This window comes from Coffea arabica, chromosome 7c (assembly GCF_036785885.1).
Source record: "Coffea arabica cultivar ET-39 chromosome 7c, Coffea Arabica ET-39 HiFi, whole genome shotgun sequence".
Taxonomy (NCBI): Eukaryota; Viridiplantae; Streptophyta; class Magnoliopsida; order Gentianales; family Rubiaceae; genus Coffea; species Coffea arabica.
Window position 1 is genome coordinate 3,903,115 of NC_092322.1, and position 18,388 is coordinate 3,921,502.

At 38.2% G+C, this 18,388-nt stretch overlaps 2 protein-coding genes across 2 annotated transcripts; both read left to right on the forward strand.

Moving 5' to 3' along the window:
* Positions 1-3,125: 3,125 nt before the first annotated feature.
* Positions 3,126-8,721, forward strand: LOC113698446 (uncharacterized). The gene is made up of 13 exons (XM_027218268.2): positions 3,126-3,626; positions 4,283-4,321; positions 4,426-4,574; positions 4,788-4,860; positions 5,417-5,708; positions 5,798-5,907; positions 6,013-6,060; positions 6,144-6,350; positions 6,614-6,715; positions 6,836-6,966; positions 7,177-7,315; positions 8,231-8,428; positions 8,513-8,721. The coding sequence occupies exons 1-13, from the start codon at positions 3,430-3,432 to the stop codon at positions 8,535-8,537; spliced, it is 1,710 nt and encodes a 569-aa protein (XP_027074069.2). The 5' UTR covers positions 3,126-3,429; the 3' UTR covers positions 8,538-8,721.
* A 6,521-nt stretch (positions 8,722-15,242) lies between these two features.
* On the forward strand, positions 15,243-17,333 carry LOC113698155 (uncharacterized). Its single transcript, XM_027217861.2, has one exon. It carries the CDS (start codon positions 15,492-15,494, stop codon positions 16,716-16,718), a length of 1,227 nt encoding a protein of 408 aa, XP_027073662.1. The 5' UTR covers positions 15,243-15,491; the 3' UTR covers positions 16,719-17,333.
* The last annotated feature ends 1,055 nt before the right edge of the window (positions 17,334-18,388 follow it).

Sequence of the window (18,388 nt, forward strand, 5' to 3'; positions counted from 1 at the left end):
GTAGAACAACGCAAGTACAGGACGCAAAAGACTAGCGTATGGTTCGGCGGAAGATTATCTTCTTGGGCCGCAAACATGTTGTTTACACGCAATCAGGAAATATGTATAAGAATGATTGCAATCAGACATTACTGGAAATATGTATAATAAGACGTCTGATGCTTGATTGCCGGCGCAAAGTATTTGTTTTCTATGCATACGCAAGGATACAAAATAATATGTAACTTTCAGCACAAAATTTAATCGAAGTCGGAAGGCACCCACCTCGACCAAGCCTAATTTCCTTGAGACAATAGCTCTGTGGTCTTTAAATATTATTATTGTTGTGTTTGGATTGTCAAATTATTTCAAATAATATTTCGCTTGCATCATAAACACATTTTCAAATTCACATTTTTATATTCTCAACTACTTTTTATCTCACATATATTAAATCACAAAAAGTACTACAGTAATTATTTCAAATAATACTCTATCCAAACACACTTGCGTTGCAACATTACCTGTTGGCTTATTGAAGCTATGATTTTGAGAGGACAAATGATATTGTCACAGCCTAAATTTTATTTACCCGGTGATTTGTGCTAAAAAATTAGATTGCCCTTTGCATTTGGGCTTGATCTTGAGAAGGGCAAATTGAAATTTTCATTTAAAATTTTTTGTGGAAATAAAATATAGGTTGTGGCTTTAACACCAATAAAAATTTAAATTGGAACGCTCTACATTTGAGATCTTAGCAAACTGCTAAAAAGTTAAAACATATAGGTAATAAAAGATGGATAATGGGAGAATCTTGGATTTAGTATAAACTTTTTTTTCGTCCCTTCTTAAATTTTCAACTTTATCCTTACAAAATAGGGCTGGAGCTGAACCAAGTAACTCGGCTCGAGCTCACGAGTTACTTGGTCAGCAACTCGAGCTCGAGATCGGTTGACCAAGCTCGAGTTCGAGCTTCTCGTTAGAGCTATCGAGTCGAGTTCGAGTTTGAAAATATAATACTTGAGAGTTCGACGAGCTCTATCGAGTTTTTTATAATATATATTTTAATTTTTATTATTGTGAAATGTCAATAATATCCTTTATTTAAATTTATATATAAAATATTAATTTTTATTACTTGAGCTTGATTAGGCTTGATTGAGCTCGAATAAGCTCGATTGAGCTTGATTTGAATTAATTACATTTAATTAAACTCGAGCTCGAGTTCCATAAATTGATGTCGAGCTCGAGTTCCATAAATTGATGTCGAGCTTGAGTTCAAGCTCGATCTTAGTTATTTTGCCTCGAGTCGACAGCACCCCTACTTACAAATCACTAAATTATAACTCTACCGTCTGATTGCATGTTGCGCATATAGCAAACGGATGTAACAACAACTAATTTTCACCCATAACCACCCACAAATATTGACACCATCAAATTAATTAAAATTCTATTAAAAATTTTTTAAACCATCAAAGTTTATTTTTTTCATTTATGAAAATTTTTATATAAATTCTTCCATATAAAAAGTGATTGTTTCTAAATTGCACACACATTAGATGTGCCTCATCACTAGTTTGTATAGTTGTTTTTTATTTAATTTGACCTGAAATATGTGAAGACAAGGATCTTAAACTTCATTGGGTTTGGTCACAGACTTTTGAAGAGCCAACATTAAGGGTGAGCAAAAATACCCGAAAACCTGTCATATTTGATCGGGTTGAAAAAAAATCTAGCACCAACTCATATGCAGTTAGGTTAGGGTTACATGATTAAAAACTCACAGGCACTTGATCCTCCCGCATATATATTTTTTATTATTTATTTTTATACATATGCTACAAATAATGGGTTTGTTTGGCAAATGAATTTTTGGCCAAATTTATTTCATACTAGTTTTTTAACAATTTTAATTACAATAATCTCAAAAAATTTCTCGAAATTTTTAAACTACATGTTTTAAAATACCCAAAACACAAAAAAAAAATTCTCTTCCTACATTTCTCCTTTTCCTCCTCCACATCAACCCACCATCACCTTCAACGCTGATTACTTCATCTGATGCCGGCAAAGATACGTGTTTTTTTTTTCTCTTTTCCCTTCTCTCATTCCCTCCCCTCTTTCTTTCTTCTCTTCTCTTCCCTGCCACCTCTTTCGCTCTCATTTTATTCTCTCGCTACCCTATCCCTCCCTCCTGTGCAATTTGGCCGCACGGCCAGATTAGGTCGCCCAATCTGCGCAGGAGGGAGAGGGAGGGTGGCGGGAAAGAAGGGAGAAAAGGGAAAGAGGAAAGGGAAGGAGAAAAGGAAACGAGGGGAAGAGAGAGAGAGCGAAAGAGCAAAAAAAAAAATTCTGTTGCTATCGGGGGCGAGGGAGGGAGAGGTGGTGGGGAAGGGGAGGGAAAGAAGGGAATAGAAGGGGAAGAGGAAGAGAGAGCAAAATGCAAGAAAAAAATTGTTGTTGTTGTTGCTACAGCTTCCAATGGAGGGGGGGAGGGGAGGGAGAGAGATATGAAAAAGAGAGGGGAGAAAATAAAAGAAAGAAAAATAAAGAAAGATAGAGAGAGAAAGAGAAAAAGGAAAAAAAAAGGGGAAAAAAAGTTTTCTATCTTAAAAATTTTTCCTACACCTTCTAGAGTAAATTATAATAAAATTTTAGATAGTGACAAAAAAAACTCATTTGCCAAACGGGGCCAATATTTTTTGGAGTTAAATAAGTAATTTCATTGAACAAATTACATTAAAAATATGGAAAACTATAGTTTGTTGACAAAATCCATTTATAGAGGTCATGATCTTATTTTTTGGAAAAAAGTTTAATTAATGTAGAATATACATTTAAAAAAGGTACCACTTATTTTAAATTTTCATTAATTTTGAATTATTTTAAATTTTTTCATTTTTCTTGTATTCTATTCACACATTTGTTTCTTGGGAAGAGATTTTTTTTGAAAAAAAATATTTATTAAGTTTTAAATGAATATAAAAGATGTAAAATTAAATTAGTATAAAATAATTAAATAATTAAATGATAAGTTAGACGGACGAGTGTCCGTTGACTCGATCCTACCTTAATCGAGTACCCGCTCATTTCTGGGACGGGTAAGAAACAGAACATGTTTGGGTGGGCCTGTGAGCTATGCGAACACAAAATTAGAACCCAATCCAATAAAATTATACTACGCTTTCGCAGGTATACACGGGCCTGCAGCTTATCTAAATCCGGGTCTCGTCCTCAGCTTCCGCTAGCTTATTGTACACACACACTGACAATTGTTCGCAGATTTTCTCATTGTTCTTCACTTCTTCCTTACTCCCATGTATGACTGCTTAAAATGACTCCCGGGGATTAGGGTTTCTGATTCCCAATTGAAAGAACAAAAGAGTTACCATCAAACCGGGAACTTGGGGCCGGAAGGTGACTGTGATAACCGATTTGATCGGAATTATGTGGCACGAAGCGAGGCGGTCGGAGAAAAAGGTACATGACATGATGGACGCGGCTCGGAAGCGGGCCCAGAGACGCGCTGTCTACCTGGCTAAGAGGCGCGGCGACCCGCAGCAGTCTATCCAAGCCGTCGGATCTCGCTGCCGTATCTATCGTGACGATGCTCTCTACCACGCCACCCAGGATCAGCAGGGCCTGTATGAATCATTTACTCTTATTATATTCTCATTTCTCCTAGGACTACAATTTCCCCTTATTGAATTCCTGCATATAGCGAGCAGTTTTATGTTTTCTTTTACGTTTCTAAGGATTTGGTAACTGGAAAGTGGAATATATTTTTTCTATATTTGTATTAGATTAGCGTTATATTTTGTGTGTGGCTGTGGATGTCATTTGTTGAATGTGAAAGTTGGCAGATTCGAGTAATGCCCTGGTGCGCGTGGTGGTCTATGTGAGTTGGTGACTGGTGAAACTATGAGAGTTGGGAACTGCATGTTGTGCTGTGTTAAGAAATTGAAAAGGGATAGTATATTAGTATGTATTGTTGGACCTTTGTACCTATTTTGCGTTTGCTTTGTAAATTAGGTGGCCTTGACCTATCTTGGAAAGAAGTTCTACCATAGCTTCTGTTTTCGACTAAAGGATACTGCTTTAGTAAATAAATTGTCTAGGTGTGTTTCTGGAAGCTTGGTTTATATCAAAATATGCATATCAATGCGGGAGGGAGTTTATTTTTTGAAGCTTCTTTTCTTTGGTTCTTTACTTTGTGTATGCAAAGTACTTCAGGTTGTTTCTGACTTGATCATTTTGACTTATGACATAAATCTAACCTTTATGCTGTCCTTTTGACCAGGATTCCGTGGAACGGAAAGCAGGATATTTTGATTGACAGGTACTTAAAACTTTGTGATCTGACTATTTTTGCTAAGTAGGAATGGGGTTGACAAGCTGGACTGCGTATTTACTGGTCTAACTGATCTAATTCCTTGTTAACAGATTTGATGGTCGTGCTTTGCTTGATTTTATTAGAGATTCTAGTTCGAGACATATTCGGGTTCCTGAGAAGTCTGAAGAAGAGGAAGAATTAGAAGAGTTTGTTAATTTTGAGCGTTATCGGGATTTAATTAAGCATCGGCGTAGAGGATGTCGGTACTTTTTGGAATTTTTGATGATCTATTAAATATATGGCATTATAAATAGCATATGTCAACCTTCAAATTTTTCTGTCCTTTGGGATTCAATTATGCAAAGTAGTGAATTCATGCTATGCTCTCCATTGTTCTTAGTGTTGGATACCACATCCAGTCAAAAGATGACAACTTACTGCACTTCTTTGAGCTAACACTTCCTACTGACAGTTGCCGATGATGAAGCTTTGCAACATGTTGATCAAGAGATTGAGGCTAAGATCAACCCTTTTGGATCAGACAGGTTCAAGTTTATTTGTCTACTGTATTTGCCTGCAACATCATCGTGACTTACAATTATGCGCTTAGTTAGTTCCTTTGAGGATATAGACCTTTCTTTTGCTGTACCATTGTGAGAAATTCAAAGTTGCTACTGGTACCAATAATCTTTGACTACGGGATAAGAAAGGAAAACAAGAAGGGATGAAGGGGCATGCTGAAAAAGAATTTGGCTATACTGGTTTGTATGACCGGTTATGTGTTCAGTAATATTGTGAAATGTTGAGTTATTGTAGTGACCTTGGGTTTTGAGTCCATTGAAAATAGTGAAACTTTTGATTTTTGTATTTATTCTGTAATTAATGTTGGTTGGCATGTTTCTTAGTGGATCTTTTGATAGAACTTTATTACAACAATAAACTTTTTTCAAACGTGGGCAGGAGTTCTTTATGGTAACTCTGTAAGCAGCTGTATATATCTCGAATTGTGAAGCTGCAATGTCATGATTCTAGTTATTTATGTACACGTTTACTTTGTATTTAAGTATTTTTGATGTGTGTATTGTTTTCCAAATGATATAGATCTCATCCTCCCCAGCCAGTGGCAAACAAGGGGTCATATTCACAAGTTGGTTTCTCTTATGATGGAGATGGGAAAGAGGAAACCCACGACTCAGATGGTGAGGAAGAGGATGAAGATGAAGACGATGAAGATGATGATGAGTTTAACAGTGATGACAGCAATGATGTGGGAATGGAGTCAATTGCAAAGGAATTTGGTGTTAAGCGCTATGGATGGCTTGTATACATGGATAAGAAGGCTAAAGAAGAAGAAAGGAGGCAGAAAGAAGTTATCAAGGGAGATCCTGCAATTGTAAGTTTTCCAAAAGCTTGGGTTATGATAGAAGGATGCAATATATGGATATATCTTTCAGTCTCTCCTGATAACATTGGATTTTGCAGAGGAAGCTGAGTCGGAAGGAAAGAAGAAAGGCTTCTCAGATGGAAAGAGAAAGGGAAAGAGAAGCATCTCGCATTACTGGTACTAGAGTACTTCACCGTGATCCTTACCGGTGAGCACCCTGAATTTCTTTTTGTGTAGTTATTGGAATAAGGATCAAAGGGAGAAGTTCTTATATTGGATTGTGTTTGTTATATCCTTTGCTTGCAATTTTCAGCGAGTCCAGAAGAAGCCCTACTTATGAAGCTTATTCACGTTCTAGACGGTGAGTTTATGCTTATGGTGATGTCGTACTTTTGAATGAAGTGGTACTTATGCAATACTAGTAAACCTGTATTATTTTGTCAGGTCAAGGTCAAGGTCTAGATCTTACTCACCTTCCCACTCAAGGCGCAATGCTCGTGGAATGCATTCTGATGATGTTCATCGAAGCAAAGATAGAGCTCCTAAGATAGAGTATATAACAGAGTTTGGAGGGTCTGATGGAAACGAACCAAAATTTGAAGGATATTCTCCACCACCATCTCCTCCAACCCAAGCTGATGCACTGAACCGGTCGGAGCACTCGACCTTTAATTCTTGCAAAGATATTGGACAGTTTTTCTCTGCTGCAGCTTATCGTCCATTTTGTTACCTCAGACAAACTTATGTGGTTTAGAATAGATCACTTCTTAGGGTTATCAGCATAACTGCCAAGAGGGAGAGGGAAGGAAGCTTCCTTTCTGAAGCACATTTTCCCCTGAATTAACATAATATGACTGTATCCCAGTTACCAGGATGTTACAAAGGAATTCGCTAATGTTTCTGATTTCATGCAGGCCATCATCTGGTCGCATACTTGAGGCCCTCCATGTAGATCCTGCATCTGGTGTATCTCTTGACAAGGAAAAAAATGCCAAATTGTTGAAACCACCAGCAAGGTACTAAAAGCTATTGCTGGAATTCTTAATTATACTTTTATGTTGGCATGTGTAATCAATGGACATGCATGTTCATGGTAAAACTGTGAATGTTCAGCGTTTCATTTGTTTGCTTGGCAGCACATCCTCAGCATTAGCCAAATTAAGCAAGGCAACTAGCAGTGGCAGCCTCACTAAGCAACAGGTGGAGAAGAAGGAAACACCACAAGAGCGGCTAAAACGGATTATGAGCAAGCAACTAAACAAACAAAGTAATTAATTTTCATCCTCCCTTGTTATATAGCATATGGACAAAAAGTTCATGTGCAATTGTGTGGAAAGTATATGTTGAACTTTAATTTGAGTTCACAGCCTGCATTATCTTTTCTCGAAAGAACACAAAAATTTTACCTTTGATCAATGGTGTGGACTTTTTCTTTTCTTTTTTTTTTTCCTGGTGGCATAACTGGTTCTTTTTGCAGTTAAAAAAGATACAGCCGTTGAAATGGCTAAGAAAAGAGAACAGGAACGACAGAGGCTTGAAAAACTTGCAGAAACAAGTCGTGTTAGTCGATATCGTCATCGCAGTCGAAGTAGAAGCTACAGCCGATCTCCTTCCAGGTAGTGTGTACTGCTATTTGTGTTTAATATCAAGCTATGCAGCTTTTAAGCCACATGGCAACATGTGCGACATGCAGTACTTTGGAAAAGTGTTAATTTGTCAGGAAGGTGTAGCTCCACAGAATATGTAGTCATGCTTAAATCTTTATTGCATTTCTGTTGCCTTCTGTCCTTTGTTTCTTGGTTTAGCTACTTTTGTCATCCAATGGTGGTATCGTAGCTTTTATTGAATCTTTACTAGTTTTCTAGATGTCTTTGAATCCAATGGTGGCATATTGGTTTAGCTTTTTGTCATCCATGTTAATTTGAATCTTTACTAGTTTTCTAGATGTCTTTGTACGGTCCCTTGTTCTACCTGGGAAGTCAGGCACTCAAAGAAAGTATGTTTCAGATATAATTGAATTGAGCATTACGAATATGAAGCGTCAACTGGGTTATATATCTGAAAGCTATGGTAGTCTATATTCTCTTTTGCTGCAGCCCTAAGAAAGCTGCTTAAGAAAAGTGATGCATAATAAAGTTGTTTCAGAAGTTGAAACTTTTGTTTAAGTTGCATAGGCAAAAGCTATTATTAGTTCCTCCATGCTGCCTCCTAGGATCAGCTCTAATAAGCTCAAGAGGTTAAAAACGGAATGAGAGCTACTGAAACATCATTTTGCTTTAAAAAGCAACTGAAACAAGCTATTTAAAGCTATCTATTACAAACTATACAAAATGTTAGGTTTCGGTTTTTTAGGGGTTGGAAGTAGGAAGGGAGAAATACTCTTCACGCATATATTTTTTTTAAAGCATCCATGCTGTTAACCTTTTCCAGTTAGATGAGTTGTTGTGGTAATTTGGTTTTCATCTCGTTTTCTTGGTGGTTGGAATATTTCCTACTTCGGTTCTCTAAATAAGTTTTCTGTTCTTCAACAGAAGGTATCGTCGAAGTAGAAGTCGAAGCAGAGGTGGGGATTCTCAACAACGTCGCTCTCGCTCCCGCTCCCGTTCTCTGTCGGGCTCCTCCTCCTCCTCGCCGCATTCGCATTCACATTCACGTTCACGTTCACAATCCCGCTCTTACTCTAGCTCGCGTTCTCACTCGCGCTCTATATCTCGCTCTGGCTCACCTCGGTATGTTAACTGCTTTCATTTTTTTTTTTTTGTGCAGTGGAATTTTGATGTTTACTCGCTTGCATAATTCTGGGTGTTGCACAGGGCAAGAAGGCGATCAAGATACTGAAGATTAATGTTGAAAAGGGATGGAAGATGGTTTGGGCTGCAGATCATTATGTGCTAGTGTCTATGTTGGAGTGTGGTTTGAGTTGAAAAATTCATCCATTTGGGATTCTCTTATTTTTCTTTTCCCCTTTAAATGTATTAACTGAAGTAATTAGAGTGTATAGCTAATGAAATTTCCCTGTGAATATCTGTTCGCAGCCATAAACGGGTAATAACTAAAGTGATACAGGTGGGGGAATTGGAAGTGGTAAAAGTTGTATCGGTTAAATTTTGTTTACTCTCGAGAGCTTGTTGACGGTAGATTGGAAGTGCGAATCGTTTAAACCATCAGTACTCAGTAGTAACGTCAATGAAGGGGGGCAAAAAAGTGGGAAGAAGGAGAGTTGGGAGCCCAACGTGAATGACTTGAAAGAGAATCGGTCGTTTGAGGTCTTTCTAATCCGTTTTGTCTTTTCATGGTTCCAAGTTAACTTCGCATCTCAAGCATCCCGTGTTGGCCACGGATTTTGCAGAAAGCAAATCTCGCCGGCGGAACATTGCTTTATGCCTCTGATTCACGCTCACTCATCGAATGACCTCCATGAAAATGAAAGAGATGCTCTTCTCTCCTTTTTAACTTTCCATTTTCGCACTTTATTTTGGTTCACAAACCTCCTCAACTCGAAAAGCTCTCCGTCGTAGCTATCATCTATAGGTTAGACGATATCAAAAGTTTAATCACCACACGAGGGGCTTCCTTCCATGCTACTTTAGTCTCTTTTGCTTTCGAGTGGCTGGCTGCAGAGGTTTTAGGCCGGCGACCTTCCCATCCTAATCCTAAATCCTAAATCCTAAACCACCCTACGCCCGCCTAATCCTAATCCCATATAAAACTATTACTACAAATGTGGGATCCACATCCCACCGGATCGAGGAATGAGTTCCCAAGTCGACTCGACAAGGACATGCCCGTGGCTGGCTCGCTCGCCCTCCCTCTCCATGGGAAATCATTTTATTGAATATGGAAAAGCAACTTTAAAAACCGTTTGTTGTTTCAGAATTTTGTTGATTGCTTATCAAGTAGTAACGGAGAGTGCCATTTCCTTTTCAATTTACTTGGAGAACCATACCATTAATCTTTCCATACCCCACCGACTAACTTGAAATATCACACTACCTCTAATTTTATTTTATCAATCAATAATATTAGCTTTCAAAAAGGGCTCTTTAGATTAATTAATTCTCAAAGATTGTGCAGCTTTATACTGCACTCCATTCGTGCGTGCGTGTCTCTGTGTGTGTCTATATATATATATATATATATATATATATATACCTCTGGTTAAGCTGTGGCCAATAATTATTATTTCTTTAAGCACGTAGACAACCGATTTTGGAACAATTTTTAATTATAAGGAGGTTGATGGGAAGCACATGGGATGGTGAATCTCTCTTCGATAAATAATATATATATATATATATATATAATCTCTCTTCTCGTATGAAATGAAATCTCTAATGCTGCTATTTGTGACTATATATATATAATAAGACGCTAGTATCTACCCTACCGAATGATTCTATCGTAGTAAACATGCAACCTCCTCTCTTGTTATAATCCTTAGGGCCCCTTGCAGCAACTTAGATCCCAAACAAATCACTTTCCTTTTTTCTTCAATTCAATGCAGATTTAATTAAGTTTACACCTATGATTATATATATTGCTCATGCCTCCATCTCAATCACACAGACACAACACACAAATGGAGGCGTCAGGCTGAGGTCATCACCTCATAGGTCCATGCCAGTTAAGCTCTAATCTCATGCATATCTATTACTTGTATGACTGTAATTCAATCATTTGCGTCTACTTTGGAGCAAGCATCCCCATGAAGCATAACATTTTTTTTATTTTCTGAAAAAAAAAAAAAGGGATGAAGAAGTATCCGAATGGAGGTTTCCGACGAAGAAGCCGGTTTGTGAAAGAGTACAAACCAGGAATAAGTTGCATCACAAAAGTTAATTCAGGCCTGCAAGTTAGAACTAACTAATGATTGGATTGGAGGTCATGTGATTTTGCTTGATACCTGTCGTTTAAGTTTGCTGTACCCACAAATTGTACTGTGTTTGGCTGGCTAGCAAGAAGATATCAAGAACCCAATGATCTTTATCCGTGCAGAGATGTTCCAATGATCGGTTTTAGTGAGATCAAAAGCTTCTTAGTGAATCATCTTTATATCTTTTTAAAAGCGTTATTGTTCGCTCTTCAATTCTTAATAGTAATTACTCCTAAGAAAGAAGCAAGCATTAATACGCGTGTAATCTGTTTTTGATTAAATGCGCAACCTAATGTATATGTATATGTATCATTCCCGAGCGATCGCCATCTTTGCAAGGCATTATGGGAGAAGAAAAGGTCACCAGCAAAGGAAACACGACTTGACTAGACAGAAATTATGGGAGCAAGCTAAGCTTGTGAGATCCGGACATGAAATGAAAGCAATGCTGCCTACTATATATATATATATATATATATATATATATATGCTTGCTTGCTCAATAGTCAACAGTCGTTGAAATTTAATTTTAAAATGACAAGAGTACGTGAGTTTTCTTTGCTGAAGACGAACATGCATGGACCCCCCAACCCAATTTTTGCCCACTTATTCCAGGGACAAGAAAACTGGTTTTCCATCCCAGTCTTTTCTACGTAGCATGCTCCCGTGGGCAGCTGGTTCCCACATTACCAAGACCGTTAATGACATTTCCTGGACTTTTGTAGTTGTAGGTCTCCGTGAAAGTGAGAAGCCATGCTTGCTCGGTCCCTGCTGCTCTCCTCTTCCTCCTACAAATCTAAGTCCCACGTAACAAAGATTTTCTCTTTGGATTGACCATTTCTTTTTCGTAATTAATTAGCCGACCCCTTGCATTATTTTCTCTGTCTCGCGGGGGGAGTTTGTGGTGAAGGTGTGCATGCAGCCTTCTTCTTTGATCCTGTTTAAGATATTAGCTAGAGAAATGCGTCCACATAGGTCATGCTTCGTCACCGCCTTGTGTCGTCCGTGGCAGACCAGGGATTTGAGCTTTTGCCTTCATAATTCTTCCACAAAAAAAAAAAAAAAGGTTCCATTTGTTTCAAAGTTCACTTGCATCAACAACGATTGTATACGAAACAATACAATACAGTACAGTCTTGGAGGCAGCTATCCTCCCACTCAATCAATCCCTTACAACCCTGATCCATACACCAACGTTTGAATCCAAGACGTACGTACGTGTCTATTATGTATGCTTGCATCGAGGATAAGTGACCTGTGTGATCGAAATATAAGTGGTTACCATCTGCAATTCATCTTTTTTCGTAGTAGTAATTTTTTCCATGAGAAATGATGGAAAATGCAATCCAAACACAACCTTAAAGGTGCTGAAACGTAAGAGAAGAAAAGTTAGCGGTCAGAAGATTGACTAACCATATGATCTGTAGTCTTTAATTAATTAGGGATCAAATCAAATACATGTTTTGGAATGAACCACCGGCCAGCCAAATTTGATTAAGCTCCGAATTTTAAGGTGATATGCACATGTTAGCCCAAAATTATCCAAGTCAACCAGCAATTAACTTCATCCAAAAGAAGAGGGCAAAATATATATATGTATATATATATATATATATATATATATATATATATATTCTCCTCGAGACCTTGGCAGATGAAGATTAAAAACTGGAAATGTATGAAGTTGTCAGCGTTATATCACGTGCTTGGGGTCGAATTCATGACCGTTACTCCTAATCACAAACTTAATTTATTAGCAGTTAGCTCGATCGCAATAGAATGGATAGCAGGGAAATTGAGGAGAGCTGAGGTCCATATATTTTACTTTTATTTTGGTTCTGAAATTCTTTGTAACTTGTCGACATTTAATTTTAGGCTGGTAATGAATATGAACTCGATCATGAGAGGTACCTTCTCAGTTGGCAGGCAAACGGTGGTTGACCGGTGACTTGTGGGAACCGAAGGTATTCATGGCAGGCAAAACATAAAAATAAAAGAAGATACTGATGGCCAGAGCACATATAAAATGCTTGAACATATATACGTGAATTTTAGAAAAGTAGAGCTACTGTTTGATTTCATGTGACTTCATCTCCTAAACGAAACAGAACAGAAATAAATTATGGAGGCCGGCGGTTGAAATCATAAGTACAACCAAACGTTGTAGTATTGAAATGACACCATTTTGATCGGCCGTTTGTAATATTGAAATGATTTTTCGCATTTGATTCAATTCCTATGTTATATCAGAATAATTTCCAAAGAATGAATTGAATGACTAAACTGCCTTATTTTTATCAAACCTATGTTACATATCTACCTTCTTTTTTTTATTTTATCTCGAGTTACTCTATCCGTTTAAGAATAATAATAATAAGAAAAAATTGATGTGCCGTCTATTAAGTACTAGTAGCAAACGACTTATTTATTGAGCAAAAGTGATTCGTTTTGTGTAAATAGTCACCAAGATATAGATATATAATTAATACCACCAAATGTAATGTACTTTATTTTTTTTTTCTGGATACAATAATATTCTTATAACCTAATCTATTCTATTTTAGAGGAAAAAAATCTAAAGAAATTGTATTAAGAATTAGCAGGTATACATATTAGACTGGATCAAATAATTGCTCTAACATCTCCATCTTTGAATTTTTTCCATTGGAGTTGAGGTTCAAATCCTCGACTTAACGTTCAAAGAAAGTGGTAGCAAGGCATTGTTTGGTGTAGAAGAAGTAAGAAATCTATAGTGCGTACTTTGTGAGCTGAATTAAAGCTACCTTTGAATAAGCGCAATTGGTTTTTTGTCTTCCCACTTGCTAATCAATCAAAACCAATTCGAGATTTCCCCCAAAAAAAAAAAAAGGTAAAACTTCATCCTGGAATTTTTTTTATCTGTGTTTGGTGTTCTGTCGATATACAAAATCTTTAAATCAATTCAAAGTATTTTTGAAGATAAATAGACTGGTATGAACTGATGCTTAAGCACCTCGATCTGATCCAGATACTTCACGTTTTGCTGGCTTCTGGAATAGTTTTTTCATTTTTCATTTTTTTTTAGCATCTTTGTATAGTAATTTCCATTCCTTGCTTCTCTCTCTCTCTCTCTCTCTCTTTGTTTTTTTAACAGCCGGACAGCAAGAAGAAAGAATCTTTCTATATACGCGGAAAAACACGTACTTGAGAGAGAGACAGAGAGGGAGAGAGAGAGTACGCGATTTCTAAAAGATCCTACGGGCTACAGGTACAAGTGGACCAGAATAAGTAAGTAAGTTTGTACCACTTGCTGTCATTAGATAAGAATTAATCATTCATGCCAATTGCACTTTAAAGGCATAATTCTCATGATTTTTAGTAGTTCCCCAACCCACGTTCTAATTCACACAATTTATACTGGCGATAACGAATGAAAGGAAACATTTATCCATTTATCTTGGCCTTGATATTTTCACTACTTTCCCTCCGTAGCATAAAGTTTCGAAGCACAAAGATTTACTCCTCGCTTTTATATATATATAAAAAAAAAAAATTGGAAAGAAAGCTTAAAGATTTACTAAAGTAATATGAATGCTCATCTGGAATCATACTAATAGAATATTAAAAATCAATAATGTTTTAAAACCCATTCTGGACTGATCGGTCGAACCGATTGAATCATTGATCGGCCTTCTTTTTGGTTTGAACATGTTTAAAAAATCAGCGTGCATCAATTTTCAATTAAACCAATTGAACCGTCCGGTTCAATCAGTTTGCATTTCATTTGTTTGTTAATGCCTTTTAAGTGTTTCAATTTTTATAATATAAACTAGTACTCATATAATTTAGGGAGATTAAAAATATATGAAATAATACTATTTAAAATCCTTTAACTTATTAAAGCTATTTTTGAATCTTAAACAAACAATACTACTTTGAATAAGAGAATGAGAATTGAAGTGATTACATTTAACCGGTAACAATATGACTTAAATTTCTACAAATATTTGTTTTGTTTTTTGGATATTTAATATTTATGACATCACAGGTTAATGCGAACAGTTCAACGATTGAACCGGTGACCCTTAACCCATTCATTTTTTTGGGACAATGAATGATTTGGGTTTCAAAACCTTGCTAAAAAAATATTTTGGATTGCATTTGCCCTCCACAGACTTATTAGACTACAGAGAGTCGAATAATTGCATAACAACCAGCATGAGCATGCATTTCAGTGTGCAAGCAGTTTGCCAACGTCTTTTTCTCTCCTTTTCTTTTTCCTTTTTCGGTTTTCCGCCCTTTACTTCTTCGCAGAACAAATAGACACACACGCATATTATTATCAATTTAGCGGTCCACATCCTCAAGAGGGGAAGACCCCCGAAAAAATAAAAAATAAAAGTAGAATCCATCTTAACCATCAAATCCTCGTATAAATAAATCGATCATTAACAATAATCTGTCATTACTCACTAGTCACTCCCATAAAAAATCCCAGCAGCAATCAAATGATTCACAAACATAAACAACAATTCATGCTTGTTTTGTTATCATTTTTTTTTTAAAAATCTTTTTCTGCTTTCAACCAAAATGTCAATTACCAAAATCTAAAAGCGGGGCCCCACTCCACTACCCTTCCTTATAAGTATCCCGGCTTTCTTTGCATCCGCCCCCATATCATAAATCATAAAACTCCTCCATTTCCACTTCACTATTATCATCACTCTTTCTTCTTCGTCTCTAGTCTTCCCAAAGTTTTTATGTTTTTTTTTTCGTTTTAAAGAAAGAAAAAAAAAAGGAAGAGCCATTCTCCGGCCAACTTTCAAGAACTCGAACCCAGAACAAATTCTTCTTTTTTTGTTTACTTCTTTTCTTCTTCTTCTTCTTTATTTTCCTTCTTTCTCCGAGGCCCCTAAAGCCCATCTGTACTATCACTGACAATGGTGGACGTAGACCGGAGGATGACCGGTCTAAACCCCGCCCACGTGGCGGGCCTCCGGCGGCTCTCCGCTAGAGCAGCCGCAGCTGCCTCCACTTCGACTCCCTCCACGCCTCTCCCTCCGCGTAACAGCCTCCTCTCCTTCACTTCCTTAGCTGATAAAGTGCTAACTCATCTGAAGAACTCGGGTGTTCAAGTCCAACCCGGTTTGAGCGAATCCGAATTTGCACGGGCCGAAGCGGAGTTTGGGTTTGGCTTTCCACCTGACCTTAAAGCTATTCTCTCAGCTGGGTTGCCGCTGGGGCCTGGATTCCCGGACTGGAGGTCTGCCGGGCCGTCTCGTCTTCAGCTCCGGGCCTCTATTAATCTCCCTATCGCCGCTATCTCCTTTCACATAGCCCGAAATTCTTTGTGGTCCAAATCTTGGGGGCCCAGGCCATCGGACCCGGAAAAGGCGCTCAAGATCGCCAGAAATGCCCTGAAACGGGCCCCGCTTTTGATCCCCATTTTTAACCATTGTTACATTCCCTGTAATCCTTGTTTGGCCGGGAATCCCATATTCTACGTCGATGAGCATCGGATTTTCTGCTGCGGTTTTGATCTCTCCGACTTCTTCGACAGGGAATCGTCGCTGTTCCAGAGCTCAGACCCTCAGATTCTATCCAGACAACGATCCGTGAGTGAGAGGTCAGCTGGGTCGTCGTCGACGAACTTTTCGAGAAGAAGCCTGGACGCTCTGGCCGCCGGCGGAGGCAGAACGCCGAGATGGGTGGAGTTCTGGAGCGACGCGGCCGTGGATCGACGTCGGCGGAATTCGAACTCGTCTTCCTCGTCATCGTCGTCTCCGGAGAGGTACTTCGAGATGCCCAGGTCGGAAATTCCGAAATGGGTGGAGGAGTACGTGGAGCAAATAGGGTCGGTTTTGAGGGAAGGAGGGTGGGACGAATCGGACGTGTCAGAGATCGTGCAGGTGTCAGCATCGGGGTTCTTTGAGGGAGGGGAGATGGTTTTGTTGGATAATCAGGCGGTCATGGACGCTCTGCTGGTGAAAGCGGATCGGTTCTCGGATTCGCTCAGGAAAGCTGGGTGGAGCTCTGAGGAAGTTTCGGAAGCACTGGGTTTCGATTTCCGGTCGGAGAAGGAGAGGAAACCGGCTAAGAAGTTGTCTCCGGAGTTGGTGGAGAAAATTGGGAAACTGGCTGAGTCGGTTTCCAGGTCGTCGTCATGATACGATGGACAGCCAAGCCCTCTGTACTATAAAAAAAATCTGGGGCATATCGGCAGCAGACGTCGAGATTCTTTTCTTTTTTTTTTTTTTTTTTTTTTTGGGTTTTTGAGATATTCAATACCTCGGGTTTGCCTTTTGCCTCGTTTGGGTATAGGAGAGAAAAAGAAAAGTATAAAAATTCCGGAAAAAAAGAAAAGAAAAGAAAAGAAATGAGAGTAGTATCAAACGATTTTCTTGTCAAATACTTGCTAGGTTCCACGGAAAAATGGGTGGGTGCCATGTTGTATCAAAGTGGTTACGTTACTGTTAGGAGGAGGAGGAGGAGGAGGAGGAGGAGGATCTGATGATATTAAATGTTGTAAAGTGTGTGTGGAATTTTAACAAAAAAAGAAATCATATGAAATTGATCTTTTCTTTATTTATTTTAGCAGTAGCTGATAACGAACGGATGGATGGCAGAGCAGCCTCAAAGCGTCGAGAGAAGAAAGAAGGTTGTGTGTGTGTGTGTGTGTGTGTGTGTTTGATCGCTTCGCTTGGAAGAGTTGGAACTAAACCTGGTGTTTTGATTTTGAAACAACACATATTATTCATTCCTCCGGCTCCTAGTTTTTTGTACATGGACAGCTACCACACTTAACAATAAATATATGTATGATAAAAGAGTAGTATTAGCGTCGGCAAAAGAGAGAGATAATTACTACTCTCATCATGTTTATCGTGCTCACAGCTAGGCTATTGAAATTTGCCAAAGCCACGTACCATTATATTTTCTTTTCCCCCTTGAAATTTTGTGGTTTTTCGTTTGTACGTTTCTGGGTCGAGATGGGAATAGGGTGAAAGAAATCAAATGGGGCAGCGCACGTGTGCTTCTTTTTTTTGGGGCGAGTAGAAAGACGTTGTTGTCGTCACTTGTCCAGAGAGACAGGCAGAGAGTGTGTGCCCCGGCTTGGAAAAATTGAAACCAATCAATGAATGAATGAATCTCTTGACAAACATGTACTCCCTCCGTCCCCGTTTTGTTAGTCTTGATTTTTTTTTCACACAGATTAAGAAAGTGTAATTAATTTGATTAAAAATATAAATTTAGATTAATAATTTTCTAAAATACCCTTATGCTAATCAATGTATTGGAAAAATTCAATGTATTCAATGTAGTGGGTTAGTATTTAATAACAATGTATTAATAACAAGATATTTAATAAGGGTATTTTAGACAATTTAAAAGATTACTACATTTCTTAATGGAAAAGTGGACTACAATTTGGGACGGACGAAAAAGGAAAACAAGACTAACAAAGTGGGAGGAGGGAGTACATCTTTTGGGGGTTGAATGAACCAGCAGCTCAAATCAATTGCAACTGGCTGTTGGTGGAAGGTGGGACTCTGGCCAATTTTTGCTTCTGAAATAAGCCACAGCAACGGCTTCGTTTGTTCCCAGCCTCTCAGCCCAACCATGAATGAATGCATGAATTGAATACGCTGCCCTGCTGTTGGGGCGATATGTGGGGTTTCGGAGTTATTTGTGTGCCTGTTTTTGGCCGATTGTAGCACTGACAGGAGCAGTCAGTAGCCTCCTCTTCGTTTTGCACTGAAACTTTTTATTATGCTTTAACAAAATTTGTTCTTGATAATTAACATCATCGGTATCATGTATTTTATTACTTGTGTTA